Source organism: Odontesthes bonariensis, chromosome 15 (assembly GCF_027942865.1).
Source record: "Odontesthes bonariensis isolate fOdoBon6 chromosome 15, fOdoBon6.hap1, whole genome shotgun sequence".
Lineage (NCBI taxonomy): Eukaryota > Metazoa > Chordata > Actinopteri > Atheriniformes > Atherinopsidae > Odontesthes > Odontesthes bonariensis.
The window spans coordinates 27,703,183-27,712,762 of record NC_134520.1 but is presented as its reverse complement, the minus strand read 5'-3'; the positions used below and the strand labels follow the sequence as shown (position 1 = coordinate 27,712,762).

Below are 9,580 nucleotides of genomic sequence, written 5' to 3'. Positions count from 1 at the left end.
ATGTGTATCTGACAGACGTTTCATATTATTTATGCCCCTTTGCATGTCTTTATGGTAATTCTTCCACTTTGATCAATTACAACCTCATTCATTTATCCTGCTTTCTTTCTCACTTTCATATCTCCAATGGATTGTTTTATGTCACATTTTTGGCAAATTTGCACCACGGTATTCTATCTCTGTGTGGTCATTTAAACTCACGTTCTGCTTAGCCTATTGATTTAAGTCTACGTCTCAAATATTTTCAGTGTGCTAAGACCAAAGATTGATTTCATACACAGGCCCCTAGACTTCAAGAGGCCCTTAATAAGTGTAAAATATTTCTTCTATTTTGATTCACTCATTCTTGTGTAAGAAGCAGCAGTGTTAAGACCCCGATCCATTGATCGAGAGATCCAGGCGCCGGTCGGACTCCTGGCTGTTTCCACGCCTCCCACTTTCACCCCCACTGTGGTGAGTCTCCGGTTCACACACACTTTGCCAGACTTCTAGGAGTTGGAGCGAGTGATCAAGAGGGAACGCCGACAACGCTGTGGGGAGAGAAAAAAGAAAGGAACGAGGCTGAAACATATTTTCTTTTCTCGCATGGATCTGCTTCTTTCTGCTCAAGGAGTTCAAGGACCTGCGATGATTTGCGTTGCTGGATATTTTGGAGACTCGCGCCGGAGAGAAAGAGCACACGCTGAAAAGTTGTAAAAGTAGGTCCCTTGAAGTTCTTGTTTTTTCCGCCACCAGCCCAGACTCGGCGTTTCTCCAGCCTGTGATTCTGCTAACCATCATGGCGAGACGGACGGCGGAGAAAGCTCTGATTTTGACGCCGACGAGGCGCGCGGCTTCCCGGGATGAACACCTTCCCTTTCACGGGGGCTCGAAAGCTTTTCCGTGGAGCTTCGTTTTAATCTGCTCGGTCCTTTCCTGTGGATATTGCCGAGCAGAGACGGAGTTTTCGATCCTGGAAGAAGCGCAAGTTTTGGCTGAGCAGATGAAAAAGCTGTCCTCTCAGGAACTGGGAGTCTTTACTATGCAGGTAAACATGCTCGTGATGTGCTTTTATGGGAGATTCAGATGGTGGTGGCTCCACTTGGGAGTTGGAGCGTATTTTTTATTTATTTAAATAACATCCCCTCTGACACAAACAGCAGTGACAAACCAAAACATGTTAACAAACACGGGGAGAAACTTTGTCGCCGTGTGTTATAAAACAGAAAGGCTCTGGTGGCCCCTCGCTCAGCGTTCCTGTGTAACAACAGGCGCTTTGAAGTTGGGACGCATTAATCTGGGACATCAACATACTGGAGTTGTGATTTTACTGTCTTCTGATTTCATTGAAGGTAGCCTCTCGGGTGTTTTGAACTCGCTTAGTAAATATGCTCGTGTCTGCATGTGTCTCAAGAAAAGGCGAACAAAATAAAATGAGGGGGACATGAAGCAAGTCATTGAAAAATCCAGGTCCCCAGTCCCGAATTATGTGTTTATGTAGCTCATGTAATCCTTAACTGGTTGTGTAGGTCTGCTCGTTTCATTGTGCACAAGAGGACAATAATACACCTTCTTTGCACCCGTCTATTTCCCTCACAAATGAAGCTATGAGTCAGTTCTATCAGTCAGTTCTAGAAAATGATTCTTGACGCGTCCTGCTAATACAAGTGATCAGATTTCTGCTGAACGCCATGTGGATGGCAGCAGCAGTAAATCACTGCGGCTGTGCTCGTTTTCCCCCCCAGTAAAATCTTCCCCCGCTCGAAAATATTCAGTCATGTTCAAAAGAGAGAAGCACTTGCAATTGTGTTGTTGTTGTCAGTTTTTGCACAGACAGATTGTCAGAGATGATCAGCCAATTAAGGAGTTCATCTGTTGTTCTAACGCTCAAACTGCAAGTGAGAGCTCCCCTGTTTCATTAGGTGTAGTGGTTGATGTTCATGTTAGCAGGTGAACTGCTGATTTATGGAGCAGTAAGTTGTTTAATTCGACGTATTCATTTGTTCACAATGATACAAACTCTTAAGTATTTTAGGTTTTTTGATGACTCAAAAGGAGAATTGAAGAGAACTGAATGTGTTAAAGGACAATTGAGTCTACAGCTGTATAGAAAATTAAAGATATTCCCTTTGCGCTAAAATACCAAACATTCCCTCTATATTATCAGGATTTCCTTTTTTTGTTTGTTTAATGTGATACTCATCTGGCAAATTGAGTATATCTCCACCTTTTGGTTGAATGTGATGGTGATGGACAATTTCCATTATGTTTTGACAATTTATAGGCCAAGCAAACCACTTTCCACTGTGGAAACAACCACACAATTAGTCAATAATGATAAGAATTGTGTGTTGCTGCCTTAATTGGTTGGAAATCGACTCTATAAACACAGTTGAATCCATACTCTGCTATGTCCGTTCAGGCTGAGCTGCACCGAGCCACCAAATGGCAGGGGATGCAGTGGTGCTGGGGATTTCAGAGAGATAGGGGGGTGTTTTGCACTTCAGAGGCAGAGGAGCTCACAGGCCCTGAACACAGAGGCAAGGCAGCAGGGGGCCCCAGGCCCCAAATGGTGTTTCATCTTCTCTGCCTCCACGCTGAGCTGCCTTCATCCCAGCACTGGGAGTCGGCTATGAGGGCTTCCTCTGATCCCACCGGATCCGTCGTTGTCACAGCTTGTCCCTCACTGAGCCCGGCCTGTGCTCTCACTATCTTATTCCTGCCTCTTTCCCTCATTATCTCTGCATTTCTTTCCTTATTATTCTCCTTTTTGCTCCCGTTGGTGTAACGACTGGGAACCGATAACTGTTTTCTTTTCTCTCAAATGAGAGTTCAATGCCTCCATCAGCAACAAAGATGTAATTTACTCGAAATAATTTCAGCTTTTGTTATTCTCTCTTCAGTTTTTATGACTAGCTTCGCATTGATAAAAAAAGATGCGGTCATTGTCATTCTGATGTGTTCTGGGACTTCTTCTCTGAGTTGTCACGGTTGTTGTACAAGCTGGGAGAGTCTGCCACGGCAATGAGCTGATTTGAGTGTTTTTGATACATTCCACGGATTTGTCAGTGGCTTCCAAAAACAGTGCATCCAGTAAAAACATTCTGCTTTAGTGCAAGAAAACTCAGTGCAGGAATCTGTTGGCCATGCTGGCTGTGTGCACATCTGCTCTGGAGCTTGCTTGAAGACTGATTTATTATTATTTTTTTTAATCTGCAGGTGTGTCAGTTGAGCTGGATCATCTTGACTCTTTGGTATTTTCTTCTTTTCTTTCCTTTGTGCTGTGTAGGGGGTCGTTATTTTTTCCTGCTTTTATTAGATTGATGTTTTCTTCCCTGCAGATTGTTATCTGAACATCAACACTGACTTGAGCTGTTTCTCACATATGCTATGCAGCCCTGACATATTAGCCAGAGGAGCTTGATTGTGACAAAGTCATCAGCTAAGATGTCTGACAGTAGAAACGATGAGATTTGGAAATTGTTTTCTTTCAGGACTTCTGCCAGAATGGTCAAAACAATGATTTATATGACAAAATATCGAACAGACTACTTGACTACAGTTTACTTCTTACATTGTGTCCTACCTGGTGCATGCTCTAAGTCAGGGATCCGCACACCAGAACCAAATGAATTATTTCCAGTTGTAAGAATGTGTTTCACATCAATCACCTCCAGACAGTGTCTGAAGGATCATGTACAGATAATGTTTGGAGGTTATGTGCAAGAACAGATTTAGATTAGAATTGCAATCTCTTAAAGTCACAGTTGGCAGTTGTAATTTTGTAGGAGAAGCTCTGTGCATATTGACAATGAGGTGTCAATATGCAGAGTTTTGACCAGCTCTGAGGGTTTTGTTAGCTCGTGAGGATCCCAGCCTCTCCGCCTGAAAAGTAACTGTAGTCGTCTCCACTCCACCCCTCATTCTCTGGCAGATGTGTAATTTGAGGCAGGCCATGTCACTGCTCCTGAGTCACTAGGTCAGCCTTGTTTAGTCTGTCACCAAGTTACTCAGGGGACCTGAGGGTGTACAGTTGACACTTTGCTTAAGCTGAGAAGTTATTTTTCAGATTTGTGATGTGATACTTATCTCCAGGGTAAGTGTATTTCTTTTGTCAGGCATTTTCCTACTCCGGTCGTCTACAGTTGCTTTCAGTCTGATAACTGATTAGCTGTAAAGTGGCCACAGGACAAATGAGCTTAAGTTAGTTTAAAGGGCTTCATCCTATAGAGCAGAGAAAGTCATTGTGCGGCTCGCGAGCCACATGCGGCTCCTCAAGTTTTAATTGGTGGCTCGCACTTGCATAGTAACAAATGACATTCAAATAACATACAGCAGATACTGCACAGTATTAAGTATTTTTATTAAGTATTAATTAAGGCTTAATGGTGTTTTCTAAAGGGGGTACTGTTAAATCTGGCAACGCAGCCCGCTTAAACCACCGTCACACTTGACCGCAGTGCACGCTAGCTCCTTTAACCAGCGCGAGATGCAGGCACAATGGATCGGTTTTTAATAAAAAAAGGGCAAAAACCAGCACAAAAACCATGCTCATCTTCAATGTCTCACTATGATTACAACAACAAACTACAAATACAACATGAAGAAAGTCAAGGACATGCATGCCAGGTTCCGCTTATCCCAGTATTAAGGTAAATATGGTCTTAATTGAAAATGTATTGGCGTTGTTGTTTGTTTTTTGTGGGATGTTTTATATGTAGAAATGCATATTTGCAAAATGGGACTTAGTATGTTGTCGTAAAAGTGGCTCTTCCCTTGATTTTGCTCTGCCAATGTGGCTCTTGTGAAAAAAATAGTGAGTATCACTGCTCTAGAGTATCCTGATTTGATATTGAGGTCAGCTTGTCCAGCATCCTCAGTTCCCAGATCAAACACTGATAGTGTGGTTTAGGGTGATAGTATGTTGTGTAAAAAAGAGAATGAAGGAAGTTCTTACACTGTCTTAAGTCTGATTTTTCTGGTTTGGGTTGGATACAAAAACAACAAAGCTCCAGACTGATATTACAGTTTATTTTAGCAGACATGCGCTGCCCTGGCCTTTCTCTTTCTCCCCATGCCTTTATTTCAACTTCCATCTCTTTTTACCACTTTCTTTTTTTATTTGCTTTCAGCTGAATAAACAGTGTTTCTTTTCCTAACTTTGTATTGAATCAGTTGCAGAGGGGGGGATGGGGAATGAGGAGGATTTGAGGATATGCAGCAGGACATCAGAATTCCTGCTACGCTGTCTGCAGTACAGCTTCAAAGCCTTCTTGCCTCCTGCTGCACTACTTGCATGCAGTGAGCTCAGTCAAGGTTACTTTTAGGCTACGGCTACACGAAAACGAAACCAGGTTTTTTTTTAAAACGGGTACGAAAATTCTTGCGACCACACGGCAACGCGCTGCTGTAAAGACTCAGGTCCAGACGAAAACGGATGAAAACGATGAAACGATGCAGTACACACGCCACTGTGTCACGCCACGCTGTGAGACAATAGAGAAGTGTTAAAATTGGCTCACAGCGTCAACGTTTGACGGACGCAAAAACGTTTTAGCTGTAACAATGGAAACGAAACGAGGCCGTTTTCAAACTTTCCCACTCTGGAACCCGTTCTCAAAAACTATCGTTTTGGGGTAGTGGGAACGCCGGCTCCGTGTGGCCGCGACAGCGAAACGATAAGAAAAAGTATCGTTTACAGTGAAAAACGTTTTCGTGTAGCCGCAGCCTTAGTTTCACACACCTTCTGCCTTTATCTGAGACCATTGCCGTTTCTCATTAATCCTCTTTTTTTTGGCCCGGTGTATATATTTTTCTCGATACGCATGTCCAAGCATATTCTTCAATTAATGATGAAACTCATTCCAGAACTACTGCACATCTAACCTCCTACACAAAGACTTTAGATTGGCCTTGCAGTGTTTGACTGCATCTGTGACAGAAGAAGACATAACAAGACATTCATAACACTTTTTATCATAGTAGAGCTCACCCAAAAAAAAGCGAATGGTCTTCAAAAGAGTAGCATGGAGAGAAGAAAAAAAATTTGACCATTCTCACAACAAGGCCAAAACTACTATATGAACATCGAGGTATCTTCTAAAGCCTGGTTTATAGTCGGTAACGCAAGACGCAAGCCGCGACGCAAGCCCTTGCGCGGTTGCAAGCTCCCCCTTTGCGTGCTTGCGTGTGTCACCTCAATTTTCTAAACTTCACGCAAGACGCAAGCGCAAGCCACTGGCTGTGGTCGAAACCGCCTACTACTTGATCGATCTGACAGTATGCAGAGCGTTTACACACAGTGCACTTCACTCCTGCCCGAGCCGAAATCAGCCGGCCTGAAAAGCTGATTTCCCTTAAGCTATAGGCTAAACTCTGTAAATATATAACTTTAGCAACATTTGAAACATTTTCAGGCGAGAAAGTAGTCGTTTAGACCCCCAAGGTGTTGAAAATCTGACAAAATACCGGCTATTTACAAGAAGAAGAAGCTGGAGTAAATGTACATCAAGAATTAAAGTCGCATCTTATCTGCTTGTTATTTGTTCTTATGATCAAGTATCCTCATAACTCAAGGAACAAGCTCAAAGTCTTCTCCATTAACTCATGTAGGGTTTCCTTTGGATTATCAAGCGTGTGATTATTTCCCTACCAAACGGTCATCATCGCCTGATTTCAACTCTTAGGGTTCAGGATTTGAAGCTGAAGTGGATTTTAACTTGGTTGCAGTATTGGGAACCACTGTTTTCCTTCTTTTTTTTTTGGTCTCATGTTTATGTATGGATAGTGTGTTCAGGTTGACAGAGCTACAGGTGCTTTGCATTAGTCAGCCGTGCACTGCAGTTCAAGGGCAGAAATCTTCTCTTTTACACCTCCCATAAATCGTGATGAGCCTCCGTGATTTACAAGCCCTCGGAGGATCCGCTGAACTATATGCACCTCTGTTCTTTTTCCATTTTAACTCTTGGCTTTTTTTTTCTTCTCCAAGCTCTTGTTGCAGGGAGTTTTTTTTATTCTTTTATTTCTTTATTTTAAACTTCCTTGTTTTCACAGTTATTGGATCTTGGTCCCAAGTTGCTGCTTATACACGAATACTTCACAACTCCGAACTGCACTCATTTTATTGTGTTTTTGTGCTTTATATTCCAGTTTTATCCAAGCTGAATTGCAAATGAACATGGTAATTGATGTGCTATGCTTTGATGTGTGTATGGCTTTCTTTTCTCTCCCAATTCAACTTCTATAACTAGTGTTTTATTTTTGGTTACATTTACATTCATTTTTTTCTGGGGGAAAAAAACCCCCCAAAGGTTTTCTGCCTACAGCTGCAAAGTCCCTCAGCGACTTCTGCTGTGTTTTAAAACTTGGAATAACTTCCGCGTAAGCCTTGGAAATTCTTGGCTTGTCAAACACCCAGGGAAAACAGCTCAAATCTGTTGATTCTACCTTTATCTTCCCATCACAATGCTTAAGAGAACAGCGCAAAGAGCAATTTTATTAAATGTTGGGCTGCTTGTTTTGGCTTGAATCCAGAGAGGGGGGTTCAGGAGGCCCTTAAAACCCAACTGCCTTTCACTGGAGTGTCTCCAACGTCCACACTGAACATATACCAGACACGGTGAACTCCTCAGATATGTTGGATGTTAGACTGAGATAGGTGTTGCTGTCTGATGGTAACTTCACTGCTTCTAAATGTAAGAAATACAGCTTATATCCTGACCCTGAGTTTTGATCTTTAAGTGTTGAATTTTGAATTGAGGATAAATACCTCTGAAATAATGCAGAAGAACCAACAACATGGAGTGATTGAGTTCAACTTAGGATTTCATGAAGTTTCCCCTTTTTGAATGGGACTCTGTTGGAGCCAGCACCTTCTGGCCATTAGGAATATTACAATTTAAAGTAATTTGGATGGTTACTTCTTTATTTTTGTTTTTTACTGAGCACAGAAAAAGTTTCCTCTACTGGTCAATGAATGTAGAATCAATGGGCTAGTACCAGACTTGGCATATTACATGTAAAATCTTCTTTAAAAAGATTTTCTGTTGACATGGCCGTGTTGTAATTTTCCAGAGCTTCAGAGGCCTAAAAACTCCACATGTATCATTTGGAGTCTAATTTAATCCTTTTTTTGATCTGCACGCTGCCATTCAACCTTGCTTGGCAAGAAAAATATGGGAAGGAACCTTTTTCCGAGATTTTCCTTGAAATCTTTTGGATGACACCACTCCCACTTATTTCAGTCAAATCCCTTTATTTTTTCCCCAGTTTACAGCCCAGTGCACTGGCTCCTTCTGGATGGTGGTCAGAATAGAGTTTCAAACTGATGTTCTTCCTCTTCTGCTCCAGCTGTTGTGGTTTAAATCTGTCTTTACTGTCATGGCCAGATCATTTATCTGACCGCTTTTTGATCCGTTTCCCACATTTCTCAGTTTGGCCTCGACTGAAATTGGTTTTGGAGTGTTTCAGCAGCCTCCACTGCCTTCACATATTTGTATTTTCCTTTGTTTGCTCTCTGTCTTTTCCTATTTGCATTTCGTACTGACCTGCCCTAAAATGCCAAACTCCTGTTAAGGATCAAGACTGAATGTTGCCCTGGCTTACATCAAAGTGCAATAAATGTAATCACGGTCAGATTAGGAAAAATAACATTTTTGCCCAGCTGTAAATATGCCATCTTTATCAGTTTTACCTGATAAGCATCTGGATTCCACTCGGAGGTAGCACGCTCATCTGTGCTCACATCTGCTTTGTGATAATCATGTATGCTAATCAAGTTTTATTTTCAGTCATAGTTTTGGCATCCAACAATTCTAACATCAGATATTCAAAACAAAAACAGTCAATGCATGCATCCTGTTTTGCAGTGATTTTTTTTTTTTTCTTATTTTGTTGTTGTTATGAAAACAACGTACTCTTTTTTTTTTTTTTTTTTCCCCCTTGCAGCGTTGGCTCCTCTAAGAAATATATACCTTAAAGACAGTTTTTTTTTTTTTTTTTTTGTTCATAGTTGTCTTTGTGCTGCTGACAGGAATGCTGATGTATGGTAATAACTGGCTGGCGGTTGGTTGAAGAGTTAAAATCCAGTTTTAATTTAATGATGTTGATGTTTAACCAATGTTCACATGTCTGTTTGTTTGTTTATTTTTTACCTATACGGATTGGTGTTATGTTCACATGGTAGGCCAAAAATATGCTCACTGAAGTTTGGTTTGCTTGGCTGTTACTCTGAGGTAACAACTGAACATTTTCCCACAAACTTTGGTAGTCCTCAGTTGCAGCGGCGAGGACACAGTGAAGGAGGAACCTGTTCTCCTTGGTCTTTACGAAAATGATAATTCATGTGATTTTTACAATAATTCAGCAGACCTCATAGTTGTACATACTTAGTCATATATTGAACCGAAACAGACAGTTGGCAAAATAGTGGTTTTTAGATAACATTACTTTAATTTCACTGGTTTCGAGTTTCTTGAATCTGTTTAATCTTTTGTACATTTGCTATTCTCATACATATTTAGTTACTGTTGGATGAATTTTTATTTAAGTAATTCTTTTCAGTGTGTTGTCCTGTCCAAATGCAGCCAGGTCTCTCCATTCT

The 9,580-nt window shown here is 41.4% G+C and overlaps 1 protein-coding gene across 1 annotated transcript in view; it reads left to right on the top strand.

Annotated features, from left to right (window-relative positions):
• Nucleotides 1-474: 474 nt before the first annotated feature.
• The window catches only part of cachd1 (cache domain containing 1), an 80,449-nt gene continuing 71,343 nt past the window's right edge, over nucleotides 475-9,580 (top strand). Inside the window, exon 1 of the mRNA XM_075484549.1 lies at nucleotides 475-1,027. Within this exon, the coding sequence (XP_075340664.1) occupies nucleotides 779-1,027 (249 nt within the window). The 5' untranslated portion in view covers nucleotides 475-778. The remainder of the gene's footprint in view (nucleotides 1,028-9,580) is intronic.